The 23,975-nt window shown below is 24.8% G+C and overlaps 1 protein-coding gene across 1 annotated transcript; it reads left to right on the top strand.

Moving 5' to 3' along the window:
- The first annotated feature begins 3,851 nt into the window (after nucleotides 1-3,851).
- Nucleotides 3,852-23,029, top strand: LOC145831519 (long-chain-fatty-acid--CoA ligase 4-like). Its single transcript, XM_082938798.1, has 16 exons — nucleotides 3,852-4,000; nucleotides 12,272-12,415; nucleotides 13,358-13,542; nucleotides 13,856-14,008; nucleotides 15,010-15,144; nucleotides 15,989-16,102; nucleotides 17,543-17,730; nucleotides 18,157-18,215; nucleotides 18,457-18,593; nucleotides 18,803-18,942; nucleotides 19,114-19,285; nucleotides 19,807-19,885; nucleotides 19,976-20,164; nucleotides 21,691-21,805; nucleotides 22,037-22,191; nucleotides 22,296-23,029. The coding sequence occupies exons 1-16, from the start codon at nucleotides 3,997-3,999 to the stop codon at nucleotides 22,448-22,450; spliced, it is 2,124 nt and encodes a 707-aa protein (XP_082794924.1). The 5' UTR covers nucleotides 3,852-3,996; the 3' UTR covers nucleotides 22,451-23,029.
- Nucleotides 23,030-23,975: the final 946 nt, after the last annotated feature.

The raw sequence follows: 23,975 nt of genomic DNA, 5'->3' as shown, positions 1-23,975 counted from the left end.
ATTCGACTAGCTAAGCAAAATTTAACTCACTTAAATTTAATAAGTTAAACATTTTCATTATTTTATTAATATTTTCTGCAAGCCTTAAAGATTATGTATACTTAATTGTAGTTTTAATAGTTATGTTGTTTATAATAAAAAGTGTTGGAGCTTAGCATAAAAATTAAATTGCTTTTGATAAGTTACTTTGAAAGGGCATACTTTCAAATTTTAAAAATATTTTAAGCATTTTAAATATAAGTTCAGTACAATGTACGTTTTTTTTGTTTTTAATTTTTGTTTTAAAATTTGAAGAAAGACGTCATTTGAATACATTTTAAAGTATTTTTTACAGCTTTTACTTTTTTTCATTATGAACACTTAACAAAAAAAACCTTTAGTTTATAAAAAAAAATGAGTTATAACTGGTTTCTAAGTATATAAGTACCTATGATAAAAGATTAGGTTAAAAACAGTTTATTTTAATAATGTGTATATTAAAGTAACAAACTCGGTATTTATACTGTTTTTCTTAAAACTTTTTGCAAATTTTTAATAACGATTAAGCTACTAAAGTTTTCTCGGTCAGAATAAAAACAGCGATGTACTTTGAATATTTTAAATTTAACGTATAGACCAGTAACTAAAAAGTTTTAAATAAAATGCTTGTGATTTTAAAAGTAAAATATGAAGTTTATTTAAACAATTATTATAAATTTTTCATTATATATTTCATATATTTCATTGCAAAAGTTACAGTAGTTTTTTGCCTAAATATTATATTGCAATAAAATTTTTATGACTATTTTACAATGCTATAAAATTAATTTAGTAACTTTTAGGCTTAGCAAACCAGTAAAATTTTAAACAGTTTATTAACTTTTAGCTTTGTAAATAAAACTTATATTAAATTATAGTATGACTTATCTTTAGTTTTTGTAGTGTAATTTCTATAAATTATTACTCTTATTATTTATTTTTTTAAAACAATCTTCAATTTTTTGTTTATTTTTCTATTATTTAAAATTTTTTTTTTTTAAATCAAGTTATAATTTACAAATATGATCTTAGCTTTTTTTTTTTGCTTGAAAGATTAATAAATTATTTATCTTGTTTTTTTTTAATCTTTTTGTTTTTGATTGAGCTTGATTTAAAGGTTTTAAGTACTTTTCTTAAAACCTTTATATCAAGCTCAATCAGAAACTTGATTTTCTTCGTATAAAAAATTGTTCAAAAACTGACTTTACTAAAAACACAAATGAATTTATATTTATAATGGAAATTTTATTATTCATGTAAACATCAAATTACCAAACGTTTTTTTAATATTCTACCAGAAAACAGTTTATATCTTTCAGTTTTAAAATCGCTGTTTATAAAATTTTACATTTCATAACTACCTTTTAAAAATGTGTAAATAGTATTTAATATATTAGATTTTGATATCATTCACTTATAAAATTTGAATTTTATCAAACAATAAATAAACGTTAGACTTTCATATTTCTAATAAAATCAGAGTATTTTTAGATTTTAAGCTTATACTTTAGAAAATATAAAAGCATGACTGAAAAATCATTTTTAATGTATTCAAAACTTAGAATGATGATAAAGTTTATAAGTTGAAAGATTATTTTATTGTATCAAAGTAGTAAAAATTTTATTTTGATACAAAACAAAACACTTGTATGTGATTACTATTAGGCTTTTACTGTTTTTAAAATAAGCATTTGTTAAAAGTTATAAGAAGTTGTTTAAAACTAAAATATATTCTAGTTTTAAAGATTAATGCTGGTTAAAATTTAGTTAATCTACCGAACTAAAACAATGAGTGAAGAATCAACAAGTACTTTATTAGGTTAGTCTTAATGTAATTGTACAGCAAAGCATTTTAAAAATGTAAATATTAAGCTGATACTTAATAAAACTATAATGACGTAGATAGTACTTGTCTCAGATATCCCAAGAGGTTTAGATTATATTTTTGCATAAAATTATTATACTATCGTTAACAACACTGTTAACACTAGACAATAAGTTTCGTTTTTTTGTGTTAAACTAGTATTTTGAAAATTTTAAATGTATGTACTTCATTCATAACTTTTGTTGAACCAAATGGTTTTAGTACTTTCGTGCAGTTTTTGTGCCAAAAATGAAATGTATCTAAAATTAGAAGTTTATTTGAATAAAAATAGACGTTATAAATATTACAAGCTTCTATATAGTGAAAACTGTTGTAGTATTGATTAACCTTAAACGTAAAACTCTAGAAATAATTTTTAAAGAAACCTTTTTTGTCCTTAAACTTTCATTAGTATAAATTTTGAATTGTTTATGTTTTACAAATTTTTTTCATGTTAACATCTTAAAAATTGGATTTTTGTAATATATTTGTCTTTATTAAAAAGATTTTTTTTTCATGAGAAAAAAGCTGTTAAACTGATCATAATTTGCAGTCTTTAAAAGAAGAGATTAAAGTTTTGAGATACTTAAAGAACTAAATTTTGATAAAATATTAATTAGTTGAACAACTTAATTTTTTTTTTGTTTTTATTTATAAAAATGGTTTATCTATTCAATTTTAAGTAAGTATTAATTTTACTCATAGTTTAAGAAATTTAAAAAATTGAATTAAATAAAATATAAAAGTTAAAACTACAGTTTAGCATTTATTATTCTATCATTTTATTTTTAGTTTAATTAACTTTAATTTCAACTAATTTTGTATGTTAAATTGAAATTCACTCTGCCACGCATTTTGTTTGATGTCATTTTGGACTTTGAGCGTGGCGTGTTACTATGCTCGGGGTTACTCTAGTTTACATTTTGTTACGAACAATACGTAATTGTAGAGAAAACGCGCCTAAAAGTTTATTATAGTGCGCTAATTTTCTAGACCGTTAGAGCGCAAAAAAGTATCAAACTCTTTAACTAACAGTTTTACAACATTTTAATTTGTCTACTGGCTAGTTGGTTTTACAGACAACTTTAAATAAAGCAACATTTTGTAAAGTAAATTTAAAATATTATTCTGAATATTTATATTTAAGTTGCTTTAGTGTTTTGTATGCCTAAATCTTTTATTAAGTACCATTTGTATCAAAATTTAAAGGAATTTGTTTATTCAGTTGAAATATTTAAGACAGTTTTAAATATAAAATAGTCGTTTTAAAACCTTTATTCGAAAATATTTATGTTAGATAGTTTTGCTAGCTTAAAATATTTAGTTTTAATAATTTATATGTTTTTCTGTGTGAAAGTTGGTGTATTTAAAAAGTTAATTTATTTATTTGTTCTGTTCGTTGTACAAATAGAAAATTTTATGAGTTATAAGAGTTTTAGTAAATAACTTTAAATATTTGTTTCAATGCTACGACTCTAATTAGCTTTTATTTTTTCAAGTAAGTACATTTTTACTTTTTTCTGTAGTTGACAAAACTTAGTTGATTGCTAGAATCAGTGTTACTTTATGTATCTTAATATACTTTATCAAGTGTTAAATGTCATAGTACAACCATTAAAACATAATGTCGAAACTAACAGTTTGATTGTTTATTTATTAGAATAAAACCGGAAAGTCTAAAGTCCAAAAATTAAAATTGTTTTGTGTTGTTTCAAAACTTAAGTCTTATTTAGAATTTTTCTTGCAAAAAGATAGACTTATTAAGTGTTTTTCCGATTAACAATTTTTCCATTTTTAAAACGAATCTACGACTTGGTTAAGAAATGAACTTTGAACTAGGAGTTTTGACTTGCAGTTTGAGCTAGTTTCAATAAATAATAAAAGAGAAAGCCAAGTGCAGTGAACTTTAATAGAAAGAGAAAAGGCAGAAACGAGAGCCAAAGTTGCTTAAATTTAAACTTACAATGGCAATTGCAGATTATAAGTACTTTTAGTTTGAAAGACAACAAAAGTTTTATTAGTTAAGGCCGTTTTTATAGTGAAAATTACCAGTGTTAAAGAAGATCTCAACAAAACAAAAATTTGGCAAATCGAATTCAGCTTAGTAAAGTAAAATGGGTGAGTAAAAGAGTTTGTTGTTTTAATTAACAAAACGTTTTAAACACAAAGGGATTTTATCCTGCTTGGTGCAGTTTTATTTTTCTTTATAAGACTTTTATGATTCATTAGTAGATAAATTTTACATAGACGTAGATTAGAGATTGCTCAATAAAAATAAACTTATATTAATGTTACGGATATAGTAACATTTATTCAGTCAAACAAGTGTCATTAAAACAAAAACTTTTCTGATAGATAATGTTAAAACTTTTAGCACTTATTGTTTTATTTTTTCATTTTTTAAAGCTATTAGTCACGCATAATTTGTCTTCTTAGGAAGTTTTAGATTTGAGAAAATTTATTTTATAACATTTTATCTTGGTTTTGTTGTTTAACAAAAAATATATGCTAAATAAATTAACGTAATAATTTTATAAAATTTTTTTGTAATATATTAAAAAAAAAACTTATTTTAAGTTATAAAATGAAGTAACCTTAAAATTAAAATCAAAATAAACTTTCTAGTAATGGATATTTAACATATTTATTAAAAAAAAACAGTATACAACTACAAACATTTTCAATAAAAAATTATTTAAACTTGAATATTTTTATACTTAAATATAAACATAAAACTTCATAACCTTGAAAAAAAAATATATGTTTTTTTAATTAAAGATACGTAGATTTAGTGTTTATTAGAAATATTTTTACTAAAAATTTAGTTATCATAAAAACAAAGTATTTATAATTTTTAATACTTAAAAAAATACTATTAAAAAGCTTACTACTTTTTGAAAAAGTATATAAGCAAACTGTAATTATAGAAAAAACTAAAAAATATATAACTTCAAAATATTGGTGTTTTATTTTAGCTAGAGTTAAAAATTAAATAAATTTCTGTTTAAAACTTAGGTAAATAAGTTTTTTTTCAAACGTGAAAAATAAGTAAAAAGAAATGTTTGAAACAACGAAAAATATCTATAAGTGATAGTAAAATTACTTAAAAAATAAAATCTAGAATTGCATAACGCAAGGATAAACTAGTGTTTGCAAGAGATAGTTTATAAATGAACAAACTTTTTTATGAATCGTTAATACATTATTCAGCATAGAATTATTAATATTCAAAAAATAATCGAATTGTTAAAATAAGGTGCAATTGATTCACTTTTGAAAAACGGAGGCATACAACGAGTAAATTAAAGATAGCGCCTTTTTCGAAAAATATTTTAAGAAAAAAGTAAATTATACATGATGCAATAACACCTATAATAAAAAAATGAACGTGTTGTAAACTAGTTTTTTGGAACCACATGTCTATGCATATGTATTGAAAAATGTTTTCAAAAACTAGTTTTGCTTTTTACATTTTTTTAACTTTTTCAGGAGCGTTTTTAAGTTTATTTAAACTAATTATTGCATTAACAACAGATTTTTAATGGTAAAATATCACTTAAAATATAAGAAACTAAAAAAGTAAAACATTAAGGCTAGTGTTTGTTTTTAAGTTTAATAATGTGTGAATATATTTTAAAATGAGTTTTAATACACATTTAAAGTTTTTCATGATATATTTATTTTTATTAAAAAATAAAACGACCTATTTATTAAAAATTCTAAATTCAGAAAAAACTAAATAAAAGCACTTTAAAAATATTATTCATTTGCAGATGTTAAGAATATTCCTAAATTGTTTAAAGTGTAGTTGAAAAACGTTTTATTCGAAGTTTATATTCATATGCTAGCTTAATATCAATAAATGACCAAAGTTTCAGGAATTATTTTCTCTTTATGTTAACCATTTATTTTAATTATATTAAATGTCATCTAAGAAATAAAATCCTGAAAATAGTTTTTTTATAAAAGTTTCTTCGAAAGTATTAAAACAGTAATTATATATATTTCTTTTTTTAACTAAGGTCTTTGAGCAGACATAAAAAAATAATAACTTGAAAGGAAAAAATTAAACAGCATTAATCTCACATAAACTTAACAATAGTTTTTTATAATGTTTTTCTGTTAGTTAAATAGTATACTTTATTTTATATCAGAACAACTTATATGAAATTAAAAACTATATAAATAAGAGTTATAAAAAACAAATACATTTACTGAGGTTTGCGACACAGCAGCAAAAATAAAAATAGTATAGTTGTTTTTACTGCACTGCTAAGGTTTTTGCCACTGAACTGTTGTAAAATTAACAAGCATACTGTTTGTTATATTTTTAATTATTTTAATTTCTTGTGTAAAATAGTTTGACAATCCAAATGCATTTTTACTGTATAATTTTCCTAGTTGAAAAAAAAAAGCTATTTATAATTTTTGTTGCATCTGTCTCAGTTGCAGGACTTAAAACTATTACAGATTTCAGTTTGTGGGCAGTGACTGGATTGTTGTTGTTTTTTGGAGGTTTTAGCTTTATGATTTTTCCACACTTTGTAATATTTATCTTTGAGATTTTAGCCTTGTGATTGTAGTACCACCAAGGGTTTTTAATTTGTTTACAATAATTTTTGGTTATTTAAAAGTTAAAAATTACACATGATGTAAAACACTTGTTTTGCCTAGAAAATTTTTTTTGTTGCAAAGTGTAGAGTTGAGACTGATGTTTTTTATTTTAAAAGGAAGAGTAACACATGTATTTTAGTACCATTAAAAATAGTTTTTTATCATAAAAAATATTATCTTTTGGACCTTGGAGCAACATGATTTGCAAGAGTCTTAGTCCTCAATGAATTTAAACTTTGAAGAAATTTCTGAAAATAACTTGGCAATCCTCTTAAAATAATTATCTCATCTGGCACAAACTAATTATACCTCATGTTCATTTTCTTTTAGTAATTAAAAGGAAAGTTGTATGTATATGCTTTTTCATTATATGTTCACTTAACTTATGAGAAATACCATTTTCAAAGGTTCAACATTTAAAGTTTAAATAAATTGAGATTAAAGAACAAAGTTTGTTGATAGTTTTATGTAACCTTTTTAGTTAATTTTAAAAGTTATAGAAAAAAAGTTTATTTTTTTGAAATTTTAAATGACTAACTTTAATCTTACCACAAAAATGTCATAAAAAAATTCTATTAATTATAAAGTTAACTAGTATGCTTACATAAAACTATCCACAAATTCTGTTTTTTAATCTCAAACTTTGTATGTTGAATCTTTGAAATTAGTATTTCTCTTAAATTGAGCTAATAAATATGCATTCAAGTGAGTACTTTTTGTGCCTGTGGTAAGGTTAAAGTTAATCACAGGGTTGCCACACACTCAGGGAATTCAGAGAAACTCAGGGAATTTTAAAGCTATTAAAATCTCAGGGAAACTCAGTTTTAATTCTTTTTTTTAACTCAGGGCAATTTTGTTTGTTTCTAAAAATTTCTGGGAAACTGATTTTTTAGATCTAGAATGAGATTTAGTCACTCCAGTTTCAATATTTTGTTCAAAAAAGTTAATTTTATTTATATTTAAGTGCTTATTTAAAAATTTTTTAGCCTTGCTGCTAGTTCTTCAATATTCTTAGAATTGACATTGTAAATTTTCAATAAATAATAAATTTTTTAAGGATTTGAAAAAACTCAGGGAAACTCAGGGAATTTTCTGGTCACTCAGGGAATATTTTTTGACTCAAAGAGTGGCAAACCTGTAATCAATTAATGTGTACTCACTTGAATGCATGTTTATTAACTTCAATTTTAATAACAGTTTAATATAAACTCAAATCATGACAAATATTTATTTCAAATTTAAAGCAAAAGCTACAATATATTTTCTAAGAATAGTTAAGAACTAGCCTCAAAACTAAAAAAATATTAAGGGCATAGGGGGGGGGGGGTAAACACCCTTTTTTGGTTTTTGATCTTATTTTATATAGTTTTTACTAAGCTACAAGATGCTTTTCACAGATTTAAAAAAATCAAAATAATTTTTGAGATATAGCCGGTCAAAGTTGGAGGCGACAATAGGTTCCTTATGGGAGGTGCAAACTAAAACGGCAAATAACTAAAAATCACTAAAAATCTATCTTCTCCTGTATTTTTTGAGATAACTACCTCAAACTTTCAGGAAGTGTTGTTCCTTGATATATTTAGAAAGTTCTGTCCGAAGGAATTAAAAAAAAATTAAAAATAAAAGAATTATATAAAAAATAAACAAAAAAAACAGTTTTTTTTTTGTTTTTTTATTATAAAATTTTTTTTTAATAATTTTTTTAAAATTCCTTCCGACAGAATTTTCTAAATACTGCAAGGAACATTTCCTGAAAATTTGAGGTAGTTATCTTAAAAAACGTAGGAGGAGATAGATTTTTAGTTATTTGCTGTTTTAGTTTGCGCCTCCCATAAGGATCCTATTGTTGCCTCCAACTTTAACCGGCTATATCTCAAAAATTATTTGAATTTTTTAAATCTGTAAAAAGCATCTTGTAGCTTAGTAAAAACTATATAAAATAAGATCAAAACCAAAAAAAGGTGTTTACCCCCCTATGCCCTTAAATAAGCATTTGAAAATCAATAAAAATCAAGTCCTTGAACAAAAGTAGTTCTATAAAATAACAAATTATTAAAACAGGATCAACTAAATCTCATTCTAGATCTAGAAAAAAATTTGACCTGAAATTTAAAAAGTCAAAGAGTCATCCTGTGATTTTCTAAAATTTCAAAACATCTTGAGTAATCCTGAGTTCCCTGAGTGTGTGGTAACCCTGTTCTTATAAAAATATTATTTGTAATGATATCCATACAAAGTTTCATAAAGTTCAAAGTCTATCATCAAACACAAATTAAAGTAAAGTTAGATAAAAGGCTTCTAATAAAATCAGGGTCTTCCAGTGGATTAAAATTATTTAAAAATTAAGCCTAGACTTTTAGTTTTCAATGCTGTTTTTTAAGGTTTAAGTTAGCAGTTAATAACTACTTGGAGTCAATCTTGTATTATGTTTTGTGATAATTATTTTGTTATGTGAGTTTAATTTCATATGTGAGTTTAAATGTGAGATTTTTTTTCTCTTCAGTTTAGCTACTAATTCAGTTAAGCTCAAAGTTGTCAAACATATTGTAGGCTCTGGTTAGTTTGGAGTTGTTAAAGCTGATTTTGGATGTTAAAAGTAGTACCCTGTTCAACAGAGCAATTAATTTAAACATTCTTCTCCATTACATTTCAAATTTGGTACTTAAAATATTTACTTATTAGATTTTAGTAATAAGTCTTTATAAGCAAGGGGTTTATTAGAGTCTGAGTAGGTACTTAGCAAACATATCTCACAATTGTTTTTTGCAGGTAAACAATTGGCACCATCAGCATTAACCTGAAAGATATAAAATAATAAATGTTGGGATTATCTTGGATTATCAAAATTTTAATATTAATATAATTAATATTAAATATCTCTGTTTACTAGGGATAGGGAGTACTTTAGTGATGTTTGCTGGACTTATGAGTCCTTAAATTTCCTTAAATATTTCCTTAAATATTTCTTAAATATTTCTTAAATTTAAATGTGTTTTTGCTTCATTAAGAAGAATCTGAAAAAAAAAGTATGCTTGCAGCCCGAAAAACTAATTTAAACCCCAAAAATCACATACTTTTTGGTTTTTGATTTAAACAGTAATAAAATCACTTATATATGTCTTAAACTCATAGTTTATGTCTTAGATGAAAGCCTATACTATTGACATATATTTAAAGACATATTAACTTATTTTGATGTATAATGACGTCATAATCACCCTATATGTGCAAAATTTGTCTGTAAAATGTAGGGGTAGTGAGTACAGCACATTTTTTTGTCATATTATAAAATTCAAATAAATAAACATGATTTGGATGTGTTTTTGCTTAACTAAAAAGAATCTAAAAAAAAAAATTATTTTGCAAACATAAAAAGTTGCAGCCCAAAAATCAAAAAATATTTAGGGTTGAAATCAGTTTTTTGGGCTTAAACAATATTTAATATTACTTTAACTTCAATTATTATTGATTGTTCATTTAATACTAGTTGAAGTTTGACTATTAGTTTTTTTAAAATTTATATTCTTACTTTTATTATTAGTTGAAAATTTTAGATTAACTCATGCTGACTGAGGATGCTTTGTACTGACATAACAATTAATTTTATTTTAGAGTTGCCACACACTCAAACCTATTCAAGGTAATTCTAAATAGTTTCTAAATTTTTTGATAAGCTTGGGCTGCTCATACTTTTTATTTTGCAAAACCCAGGCTAGTTTAAATATTTTTCTTAAGTTATTGGATAGTAATTAACTAAAAGTCTTAGTTTTTTCTTAAGAAATGAGTTTTTATTAGTTCTTATGCTAATATTTTGGTTTTGTAATTTAAACTTGATAATAGTGTTTTCAGTGTTTAGTTTAAATTACATAAAAAGATTGTTACGAGCTCAGGCTAGCTTGATGCAACTTAAGTTAGTTTTTGGTCACTCAGGCTGGCTTTATTGCCTCAAAAAGTTTTTGAAACAACTATATTTTCAATCCAAAATTAACATTAGCTTTTTATATTCACACTGTGTAATTGTAATTTTTGTGAATTCTCGTTTCAGAGTTGAACAAATTTGTTGCACATCACAGTTTTTATAATGTTATGATTTTCTAGATATATAATTACTATTTTATAAGAAAATGCAATTGGTAGTTTTAATATTTCTTCTCTGCCAAATATATTATTTCAATTTTTTTTTTCTTCAAAGAAAGATATTATGTAATTTAATAGGGTAGAACAGTATTTTAAATAATATTTATTGTATAACTATAACTGAGATATTCAAACGTTAACCATTTTTATCAAAAAAAAAAGTGAACAATTGAATAAAAACATGAGTATTTTGTTTTTAGTGCAAAATAAAATTAATTATTTAAAATTAAATCTTGAAAATTAAAACTAAACTTTCATTAGTATTTTTTATAATAACTATCATTTTTGGAAAATTTGTATATTAGCATTTATTCAAATAAAGATCTTATTTTCAGTGGTTTTATAGATAGTTTTTTTTTATATCTTCAGCTGAAAAGATTTTGGGAAATTAATGTTATTTGAAGCCCATTTTATAATTTAAGTATTTTATAATTCTATTCTTAACTAATATACTATAAGATACTGTTTACTTAAATATAATAACTTTGTTCTTTAAATGTCTTAACTTTTTTTTCAACTTTGGTCAATATAGTTTCAATAAATATTTAATGTTTTAGTTGCAGCTTTTTGTTCAACAAATAAGTTTTTTGTATATATAATAATATTATAGGCTATAAGAATAATTTGCTTACTTTTATTATGCTTTATAAGGAAGATTCTAATTTCTTACAGTATTGTTATGGTAAGTAAAGTTGAATTTTATAATTTTTTTTCAGTTAGAAAATTAATTCTAATTAGTTAACAGCAAAACTTGTTTAAAATAAGTTTTAAAGTTATATACAAAATATTTATGTTGTTTAAGGGCACTTTTTATATGTGTAATGTAAAGCTAATAAAAAAGTGTTAGCAGTTGATAAAATAAGTTAGAATAAAAGATTTAAAGTCAAATGTTGCAGTTTTTTATATTTGTTTTTTAGTAGTTTTGTCAGCTTGTTAATCTTTTGAATTCAGTTAGAATAAATGTAAATTAAGTTCTTGAAAACCTGTAAAACCCAGTAGACTAATATGATAAATATTCAAATCTGTTTTTTTACATAAGTTTTTTTTAAGTATTTAGATGTGATTTTTGAGGTAATAATGTTTTATGAAAACAATAGTAGTATAACAGTAGTACATATTATTTTAATAACATTTCAGAAAACTATCATTTTTGGTTCAATTATTACTCTTTAACTTAAATATCAGAATTAAATAGTGTGAACTTTTAAATTTATAGATTTATATGAAAATATTTAGCAAAATTTATGTATAAACGATAAGCATATATTTTTAAAAAGTTTTTAAATATAAAAACGTAAATTCAATAACTTCTTAATTTCTTGTTTTATGACTGCTATAAGTCAGTTGTGTTTACCCATTACAAAATTTAATTTATTTTTTAAGTTTTTATATTTGTAGATGCACTATTGTTTTATTTAATGGACAAATTTCTTGACTAAATAAATGTTATATTTTTCTGTTTACATCCTCTTTATTTTGTTGATTGTTTTAAGGGTATTTTATTTAACCACAAGTCTTCAAAACTTTTTAAAATAAGTTTTCAAAGCCAATCAAATATATATCAATCTGTAATGTTATTACAGCTGTTTTAAAAAATCAAAATACATCTTTAAAACTTATATTTTAAATAATTTGCAGATCAAGTTGTTGAATTAGCCAGTAATTACTCTTACATACTAGTTGGAATAGCCTCATACATTTCTTTACAATACCTCAAAGAACAGTTAAAAGACAAACCAAAAATGGCAGTGAAGGCAAAGCTTGTTCCTGGTAGTCCTACTGGTAAGTTGGTGTTTTATACACATGCATTTTTTTTTTCTCTTTAATAAAAATAGACTTAGAAGGAACTTGAATGTAATTAAGTCTACAACACATTTATATTATAATAATGAGATGAACTGTATTGTTACTGTACTAAATAAATTTTTCTTTTGTTATCTCTAGTTTTTAGTTCTTTATTATTTCAAAATTATTGTTTGATTAAAATTTTATTTAGATAGATTTTAAACAATAGTTTTGGTACCGGGTGACACAAAAAAAGTTAATCACAAAAATTTAAAAAATGTCAAAAGTTCTATTTATGTTTTTTTCAAAATTTTACTCCCATAAAATTTTTATGTTTTTAAGAACTAGAAAGTTTTATATTTTTACTAAATAAAATGTTTGTGTTACCAGAGCTCAAAAAATTTGATTTAAATGAGCTTCTTTGTTCTGCAAGCACACTTAAATCTTGTAGGAAAATCTTTGATGATATTGGTCATTCTAATTGTGATTGCTGGTTATATCTTAAATTAAGCTTGTAAACTGTTTCATGGGTTCTTAACATCTTGTCCCATCTATAGATCATTGTAAGACTAAAAAGATCAAGTATTCTAAACAGTTTTCAACAAGTGATTGAGGTTTTTGGATTAACTAAAATATTATTTGAATTAATCTGTGAATTAACAAGTTAGATAAAGTTCTACTAAAATAAGCCTCAGTAGTCAACCTACTCAGTAGTCCTTAGCATCACCAAAATAAAGTTTTCTTGACTTTTAGAAACAAAAGTATGTATACTTAAGTTTGAAAAATATAAAGAATTGACTAAAATTTAATAAATTCAATACTTTGTTTGTGCCTCACCGTTTTTTTTAACATAGTTATTAAAATAAATTTATGGAACATTTGATAAAATTAAAGTTTTTGATGTGGTTATCAAAGTATTTTGACTTTTTATAATTTTAGAGGGTCCATACCGTCACGTAGACAACCTTGGAGGATTGGTCGAAACAAGGTATAAAGACTTTAGAACTGTAGACAAAATATTTGCTAATACAGCTGCCACATATCCAAACAACCCATGTCTTGGTACAAGAACATTGATTTCTGAAGAGGATGTCAAACAACCAGATGGTAAAGTCTTCAAAAAGGTATGTCATAATTTATAGTAACAAGCATTTATTAAATATAAATTTTCAAACTAAATTTGTTATGATTTTAGAATCTGTAAAAATTTATAACATTTACAGTAAATTACTTATGTCCACTAAATAAAAAACACTAAAAAACCAAACAAAAAAAGAAGTTACTTTAGCCTACAACTATCAAGACATAATAATCCTTATAAAAAGTTTTATACATATAATAAATAGAATTTAAATTAATTTAGGATTGTTTGTGCCTATATTTTCATGTTACATCCTAATCTTTATAGTTTAATTGAGTTGAACAACTTAATTCTAGGCAACTTATGGTGAGTACACTTGGAGAACATTTAAGGAAGTATCAGAAGAAGTTAACCTCGTGGGAAATGGTCTTGGTGCACTTGGAATTACTCCAAAAACAAAAGTTGCTATTTTCCTTGAAACTAGAGCAGAATGGATGATTTCAATACAGGTGAACTATATGATAGTATATTGAAATTATAGCTTGGTGTTACATAATTATAAATCGTGATTATTCTCTTGTATTCATGTTGTGGATAAAGCAGTTTGTTTTCTGAATATTATTGCATGTAAAAGCTTTTGAAAGTAAAGTTTAAATAACAACTTATTCTACTTCATTTTTTTTTTGGGCATAATATATGGGCCTTTGGGGAGGTAATATATTTATTTTTTATGATAATCTAGTTTTAAAAATCTTTAAGTAAGCTAACAGTTGCTTTTTACCGTTTCTTATAATTGAAATTTATACTAGTTTTTGAGGTATGAGGGGACAAAATTTGAAAGTTCAATAAGATCTATATGAAAGGGTCAAGTTATAAAGAAAAAAAAAACTACTTCATTAAAAATTTATTTACTTCAGTTTTTATGCAATCTTTCTCGAACTGTTTAAATATAAGCTTAGCTTAATAATAAACATTCTTATTAAATAATTTTTTTATTTGAATTGTAACTATAAAGTTTTATCTTAAAGTACAAGGAATTTTTCCTAAAAAAATTGAAGTCAACAATTTTAAAACTGAAGAAAAAAATAGATTTTTAGTGAATTTATATTTTTCTGAGTATATTGACATTGAAAAAGCTGGGTCCATACGTTTGTATCGGAAACTCTTCAAAATAAAAAGACTAAATCTCCAAAGATAATTAAAATTTTTAAGTTTAATAAAAAACTGACTTATACTTCAAGCTTTTATTAAAGAGCCATTATTACTTTTTTAATGTCCTTACTCCTTATGCCTTTTTGAACATTTTATGAATTTCAAAACAATATTATTATCAAGCATGAAATTTGATTGTTTAATTTCGCAAAAATATACTTTTAGCAAGTATTTGAAAAAATATTTGATGTTTTTAATTAAAAAATAATTAGCATATCCTAGATGTATTTTGAACTTGTTTATAAATAAGAAAACTAAGTTAAATTAAGATATTTTTTATTTCAAACTAATGTAACAGGCATGCTTCAAAATGAACTTTCCCGCAGTTACAATCTATGCTACATTAGGTGAAGATGGTATTAAACATGCCCTTAATCAAACAGAAGTAACTCATATTGTCACAAGCTCAACACTTATCAAATCGAGGCTTCAAGTTTGTTATTTTAATTATTAATGTTTCAAAAAACTTAAGAAAATTTACTAAAAACCTTTTTGTTGACATTGATTATATAACTAAATTTAGTTCTTCTATATATTTCTAAGGTAACTTAGCTTAAGAAAATTTAAAAACTTCTTTATGCAGTTTAAAATTGCTTTTCCTACACAAGTTTTTTAAAATAGAGTAAGCACTCTTTGTTTTTAGCCTTTTTCATTATTATTTTTACTAAAATTACAAAGCAAAATGTTTTATCTGTTCTATATAAGCAAATAATAAAGTAATACGAAAACTTGAACTATTTTTTAATTCCTTAAAATTAGAAAAGAAATGTTAAGCTGTTGTTTAATTACAAATTTTTCATTAGTAATAACAAAAATAAGTTTACTTAATGTTTAAAATTGTTTCTTATCATAATAGTTAAAAGTAAATTACTAAGTTATTTAAAAATAAGATACTAAATTCATTATGTAATAATTTTTTTTGTTAAAAACGAATTAAGTAGCCAAAAAGCATATTAAAAACTTCGTATTACGTTAATTCTGGGTACAAAATCCTTTTAAAGAATCTTGAATAAATATTTGTTTAACAAGCATTTTGTTTGATTGGATACTGAAACTTAATATTTAATTTATTTTTGAAGCTTATGTAAAGAGATGACAAAATAAAGTCCATTTTGTTTGTTTATTCAAGATGAAAGTTTGTTTATATACTAGAAATAAACCAACAAAATATTTGCAACCTTTAAAAAAATAAAATCTGATTTAAACAACTAAGTACGTGTAATAAATTGACAAAATATATTTTAAGAATTTTATGTTTTAGTATTTATTTTCAACAGAACTGCGTCAAAGATATTCCTAATTTAACCAATATAGTCTTCGTAAAAGAACCTAATGTTGATTTTGACAGTGACAAAATTCCAGATACAATTAAGCTTACCACTTTTAGTGAGGTTTGTTTGTTTGTTTCTTTATAAACAATTTTAAATTTTTATGTTATCGTTTTTGTTACCGTTTTTTATTAGTATTTATCAATTTTGACCATTTATTAGTGTTAGACTAGCTTGTTATTTAGGTTTTATGTTACATAAATTTTTTGTATCAATACTTAGTAAGATTGAATACTAATAGTATTAATGGTTGCATTGTATTAAATAACATTTTAAATTTATAAATTAATATAAATATAAGTAAACTGATAATTTAATGTTTAAAAGTTGTGCATAAACTATGTTATGTACATTTTAATTGAAATAGTTCCAAGCATGTATACGCAGGTATACTTTATATATTGTATTTTATTTTTTATAAATCTCAAATTATCGTACATAAGGTTTAAATTTCATCCAGATTTGTAAGAATAACTTGAGTAATTTGATTTTATTTGAATATCAAAAAATATGCTTTTTTGTAAACCTTCAACTATTCTATCTGATTAGTTTAGTTTATACAAATAAGTGTTTTTTAATATATCATTTTCAAAATCAACCATCGGTTGAATTTTCCCCTTTCAGCTATCACTATTATAAAAATGAATCTTGAATATTTACTTTATTGAAGCTTTCCTATTCTTAACCATATTCAAAACCATTTTTCACATTCTGAAGTTATTTTTTTTTTTAAGTCAAGCATCTTAAATTATTTACTTTTGTTACACTTAAACAATGTTTGATTTCCTAGCTGCTTTACAACTTCGAACGCATGTCAATTTATTACTTGTAACTTATTAGAGAGGAACGGGTCTAAATTGTACGAAGACAAAATTGCACGAGTGCACAAAAATGAACGAAGCCAAATTTGCACGAGGGAACAAAATTGCACGAAGCCATTTTTGCACGAGTAAAAAATGTAGAAAAAAATAAATAGATAATAACTAAAAGTAAATTAAAAAAAAAAGTTACTGACTGATGGTAAGGGTTAGGGGTAACAGTGATAGTAAAAAATAAAAATTTATACATATAAAATAATAAAAAATAATAATTTCCAACCGAAGGTAAGGGTTAGGGGTAACAGTGATAGTAAAAGAAAAAAAAAAAATTAATCTGTGCAAAATTGTCTGCTCGTGCAATTTTATCACCTCGTGCAAAAGTATCTTCGTGCAATTTTTTCCCCTCGTGCAATTTAGACAGCTACCCTATTATAGACTCTAGGCCCTTGCTATATATTTTTGAATGTTCATGCCAGTTTTTTCATTTAAGTAGTGGTAGCTCTAGTTACTAGAGTCTAGCTAGTAAATTTTTTACATCTAGTTGTTTATACAATGTTCTAGTCTGCTCAAAAAAAAGCTTTCACAAAAAATTAAAATATTCTTTGATAAGATCTAGTACACTATAAACTAGTATTCAGTGAACAGTTTTAATACTATTTTATTCAACTTTATCAATGAAAAATAGTTGATTGATTTGGGAAACCCGTCGAGCGATGTAGTGAAAGGGCTGGAAAAGGTGGCACCGACAAAAGACGACTTGGCGATCATCATGTACACCTCGGGAACTTCCGGTAATCCGAAGGGAGTTCTCATTTCTCACGGAAACTTCGTCGCTGGCATGAGCGGAATCGGACAACGAGTCACAGATCTCAAGTGATTATAAGCTATGACCTTTACTGTGATATATTTAAATAAAATTTTATTTAAACTAGTCTTATAAAAAGAGTTACAATACAATAGTACTCTTTCCAAGTAAATTTAGATGAAATGAAAATTTTAAAGTACAAAACTTTTTTTCATTCATCAAACATTACATGTAGTTTTAAAGTTTTAAAAATAAACAAACTTTAAAACCCTTTCTTAACTGTTAGTTATGTATTAATTTGCAATACAAAACTTGTTGAATGTTTTAATAATCAGTTTAGCTGATAATCGTCATTACGACTGTATCATATACTTATAACTTAAATCTTTGTTTAATTAATTTATACTTGAAAACTAATTTTTGTTACCTAAGTTAATGTATTTTGTCTACTTCAATTTTCATTATTTTCAAACATTTCAAATTAAATATTTCAGTCCATCTGACGTTTACATTGGATATCTACCATTAGCCCACGTGCTGGAACTAGCTGCAGGTTTATATTTACAAACTAAACTAATTATGTTTTAAACTGTCATTTATTTTTTTTTTGTTCTCGTTTTTTCTCAAAAATGCACTAATTGTCTTACACAAATTTAAAAATGATTGAAATAAAAAAAATTGAAAATGTTTCTTCTAATATCTATTAACCAAAAATTAAATATTAAATACTAAATAAAAAGACAAATTTGTATCAATCATAGTTGTTGGCTACGTTAACTTATTGTTTTTTATAGAAAACATAATATTGATGGCCGGAGCGAGAGTCGGGTATTCTTCACCTCTGACTCTATCTGACAAATCTTCAAGAATCAAGGCTGGCACGAAAGGAGATGCAACCGTTTTAAGACCTACACTCATGGCTTGCGTACCTGTTAGTTAATATAAATTTAAGTAACTGTTTTTTAAATTTAATTAATTGGAATTGTAATTTTTAAGTTTTTATTCACTTTCAAGTTAAATTCTTAGATACATTTAGTTAAAAATATGGCTAACGTAGTTTGAATAGGTCGTGAACGTTATGATTTATATTTTTTAGTGTATTTAATGTACTTGTCAGTTTTTAAAGATTTTTATTCTCAGGAAATAATGGAGCGTATGCGCAAGGCAGTCATGCAAAATATAAAGGAGCAGTCTTCGACCATGCAGAAAGTTTTCAATTGGGCTTACAACTACAAGCTAAAATGTGTTGAACAAGGAACAGACACTCCAATCCTTAATAAGTTTGTTTACAAAATTTGTATTCAGTTTGTTGTCGGTCTTTGAAACCTTAAATTCGAAATTTTGTTTACCCATAAAAGATAACTTCATTACCTTAGATTAAAATCAAATACATTAATACAAAAATAGAAATGTTTGCTAACAAACATGAATATATTTAAAATCAAATTCAGGTTGATTTTCAAGAAGACGCGCGCGCTGTTGGGAGGGAGAGTGCGAGCCATGTTGTCCGGAGGCGCACCCTGCGACGGGCAAACGCAGAGGTTCATGAACGTGTGCATGTGCTGCCCGGTGGGTCAGGGGTACGGACTGACTGAAACGTGCGGTGCCACCACCGTCACTGAGGTTTCATTTTTGTACCATGTTTTGCCTTGTTGCTGCTGATATAGAATTCGTAGTTAAGATTTTTTTGTTAAAAATTTAATGAAAAAATTCATTTATTAAGTATAAGTATTTTTTGTGAATTTTATAAATATGATAAAATTAACTGATTTTGTATTTTCTTTTTAGTAAGATTTTGTTTGATTTTTGGTTTTCTAAATGCAAAAAGATTTTTAAAGTTAAAACAATAGTTATTCAGTAAAAACATTTACTAGAAAGTAACTTAAACAAACTTTTTTTTTCTGTTTATCAAAAGTATATTAGCATTATTAAAATTAGACTAAAAATTTCTTAAGTAAACTAGCAAAACTATTTTCTTCTAAACCTAATCAATAAAAAAAAAACTCCTATTTAATAATCGATAGTTCTTATTTTTCTAACTTGTGTATAAAAATTTTTTTTGAAAATAAAGTTTGCCAAAAGTCTTAGCTTCACTTAAATTATTGTTTAATAAACATAAAAATAACAAACATGTCATTATAAAGGTTGATGAGGACTTCACTTGTGGCAGAGTTGGACCTCCACTGCAATGCTGCGACATCAAGTTGATCGCCTGGGAAGAAGGTTGTTTTTTATATTATAAATACTGACTTGTCCACTAGAATAGTTTGTTTAAGTTTAAAATTAAACGAAATTTTCAATGTCACAACACAGGCGGATACTCACCAGATCAGAACCCACCGAGGGGAGAAATTCACATTGGCGGGCCGAATATCACCATGGGGTACTTCAAGAACCCGGAAAAAACAGCCGAGGACTTTTACGTAGACGAGGACGGCAAGAGGTGGTTTAAAACTGGCGACATCGGACAGATTGAACAAGACGGCTGCCTTCGAATTGTCGGTTAGTTGAAAGTTTTGTTTCAGGTTGTAGATTTAATGAGTTGTCTCACAGTAGACTTCCAATTGATTTTATTGAATTTTGAGTTTAGGTTTAGCTAAAGTATTACTATTTTGAAAAAGTCTATAAAAATGTATAGCTCTTTTTTGTTATTTAAATTTATAATATTGTTTTAAAAAGTGTATTAATCATATATTTCACATCAAGGATTAATTAATACGTAAAACCACGTCTTTGATAAAACAATAAAAAACAACAATTACAAGGTTTGATAACAGTATTCTGAATTGTTGTAATCTTTAAAGTATGCAAGAAAAAAATTTTTTAGAAATAATCAATTTTTTTTCCAACTATGTTTTGTAACAATTCAGTCAAAAATAAAATTATTGTTTATAAATCAACCTCAATATAATAAAGGTAATAGTGGAATTAATTTTATATACTTACAAATTATGATAGAAATTTTTTTAATAATGTCACTGGTTTTTGTTTATAACTGAAATTAGTTTTTAATCGCTCATATTTTACTGCGCATAACGGTTAGTTTTAAAATACAAGTAAAAACTAGTTTTAATCTGAGCAAATGTATATTTACATTTATTATATATTATAATATATTTACAAGTTATTAAGTAAATTAAAAAAAAATCTGATACTAATATGATAATAAAGACTAATTTTTTTCACAAAATACTTTTTAAATTAAGTCTAAAATTTTTAGCTGTTTATAAAACTAGCTGGCAAGATTTTTTAACATTAAACAGCACTAGTTGTAATACTACTAGTAGTATTTTATATATTAAACTATATTGATAAAAAAGTCAGCAAGGTGACACCAGAGTCACTTAAAAGTTTTGGATTACCGGTTTAGATATTTTTTCTCACAGAATAGTTTATAAAAGTTTTACGAAGTTTACGAACATCATTAAATATTAATACAAGGGGTTTTTAACGTTCAAGGAAAAGCACTTGTTGAAATCATGTGATTCGTAAATGCTAACGTACCATAGTGACACGACAAATAGTAAACTATTAATGAAACGTTTTTTCTAAACTAGCATGTAATACGCATCAAATGTAGATTTTCTCTTTAGTACATGCGTGAAACATTTTTATATCATTTTGCTACATTGAATTACTATGATCTACATTTAATTTGTTCGTTTATTTTTGAAAATAAATTATTTGAAAAAAGTTTTTTTTAGACATAACTTTACAACTACTTTGTTATTTTCATAAAGCTGATAGATTTTTTTATTGAACTGATACATTCATTTTTTAAATTGTATTGCTTGCAACTACTTATGTTTTAAAGTCACATCAAACTTCATCATTTAACAAAAACTGTTCATAAAAACCCAAAAAAATATAAGATATAACATTGTTATTTTAACTGTGATGCTTAAAAAAAAGTTATTACAGAGTTTTTGTTAATAAAAAAGTTTACAGTGACAATAAAAAAGCGTTTACAGGTTAACCTATAAAAATAATTAAGTTTACGGGTAAAAAATAAACAAAAATAATTTCAGATCGTAAAAAGGATCTAGTGAAGCTTTCTCATGGTGAATACCTTGCTCTTGGAAGTATTGAATCAAAATTGAAAACCAGCGATCTAATTGACAACATCTGGATTTTTGCTAGCAGGTTTAAAAATAATCATTGTCTGTAACTTAAATGAAATATATTTTTAGTGTTTTTTATATAACACGTTTGAAAACTTTCTCATATCATACTCTTTCTTGCAATTGTTAAAAAAATTACCACCAAATTATAACCTAAGATAAAGTGAGCTTCATGCATTAGTTGATGTAATAATACTTTCAACAAGATTTAATAAAAATAGTAATTTTTGTTTAACTTAAAACAAATTATCAGCTCGCAACCTTTCTGCTTGGCTTTCATTGTTCCAAACGAGAAGACCGTGAGACAAGTTCTCGGCAAAAGTGATTCGGACGATTGGGAAAAGTTGTGCGAGAGCAAGGAAGTTGAAACTCTTCTCGTGAAGTCCGTGCAGGCTACCGCCAAGACAAGTCAGTAATAATCATCTCAGCTTCAAAATGATTAAACAGTTTTGAAAATTTAAAACCTGATGCTGAGATAACGCGCGATTATTACAACGATGTTTTTTTTTCAGCCAACGTTCAAAAGTTCGAAATTCCCCGCAAAATATTCGTGGAAGCGAAACCGTGGGTCCCGGAGGACAACCTGATCACGGCGGCGTTCAAGCTGAAGAGGAAGGCTCTGGAGGGCAAGTACAAAGACGAGATCGCCCGACTCTATTCCAAGTGAAAGAAATAGCATGTAGTCAAATGGGTTGCAGGAATTTTCAGGCTCAATTCTTTTTACTTATACGTAGTATTTAACTCTTGTAAATAACTCTAACCGTTTATTTAGGCTTTTTAACTTGGTAGTTTATGATAATTTTTTCCAGTCAGATATTTGAAATAATGGGTTTACTGTGTTTTCAGAATAATTTGACATTTATTGAAATAAAAACTTGTAACAATGCAAGTATAAATAGATATAGTGCAAGTTGCTTAAATTCTAAAACAACTATTTTAGCAACTAATTTTAATAAAGTTTTACTAAACGATTCAGTTCTAATTTTATATGAATTTTAACTTTATTTTAGTATTTTATTGATGATTCTCTTAAATTTAAACACGTTTTATCTAAGGTATTTATGTATTTTATACATTCTATTTATAGAATATAGTTTTATTTATCACAGTATTTAATAGATTAAAAACAAATAAAATTTTACTTTAGTATTAAGAAAACAGTTATTAACATATAACAAGTGTTTAGATGCGTAGCTTACTTTTTTTATTTTCAATTGGTTTCAAAAATTAAGCCGTCTTTATTTTACTAAAGTTTTATGCAGTTTCTTTTCTTAAATAGCTTTTCCTTACAAAGGTTAACACATATTTAGTTTGTAAAAAAATAAAGTTTTCGGTACGAATAAAATTTTAGTGTCGTACGAACAAAAACAATTAAAACATTTTGTAAATAGTTACTTTTAAAATTTTAGTTAGTATCTTAATTAATGCGATTTGTGTAAAAATAAAAATTAAATAAAATGTTAACAATAAACAAAACTTTTTTTTCTATAAACTATTTTTATTTATTTGTTCTTTTGTGTTTATATTTTAATGCTATTTAAAGATTATATTGCAACTGAGTTAGTTAGCTGTTTCTTCTTGCGATATTTTCTTAATAAATTGTTTTAGCGAAAACTTTTTTTTACTTAAAGAGTATTATTCTACACTTTTTTTGATTGTGATTATAATAGTAAATTAAAAGGCGATCAAAAAATTGAAGCTGGTACATATTGTTTATTTACTTGGTCAAAGTATAAAATGCAAAGTACGTATTACATAAATGCAAAAACAAATATAAGAAAGAAGTTTCATCAATTTATTATATTATGTACAATCATGCAATCTACTTATGTATTGTGTATTTAAGTCAAAACAAAGTGACAAAATGAAACAAATAAAAGTTTTTATTATAACTTAGAACACAATAGTATTCAGTTTTACTTACAAAATCTGTTGTTACTATCAGCTTATCAGAAGTTTTTTTACACATTTAAACCTGTGTGTTTAAAACAATTTGATAGTCAAAAAGACTTGATTGGACACTTTAATAGGACAGTATCTATCAGTTTCAAAATAGTTTAAAGCATTTTTTTGATCTTGGTATTTTTTGAAAAAGTTACGAAGTTAATAATATATTGTAACATTACCGTTGAGGTACTAAAATAGTAAGCTTCTAGTTTTTATAGTTTCTTGCTTCCTGGAACCGCTCAGTT

This window comes from Thalia democratica, chromosome 3 (assembly GCF_965202585.1).
Source record: "Thalia democratica chromosome 3, ktThaDemo2.hap1.1, whole genome shotgun sequence".
Lineage (NCBI taxonomy): Eukaryota > Metazoa > Chordata > Thaliacea > Salpida > Salpidae > Thalia > Thalia democratica.
Note: the sequence above shows the minus strand (reverse complement) of the source record. Positions and strands in the feature narration are given on the sequence as shown.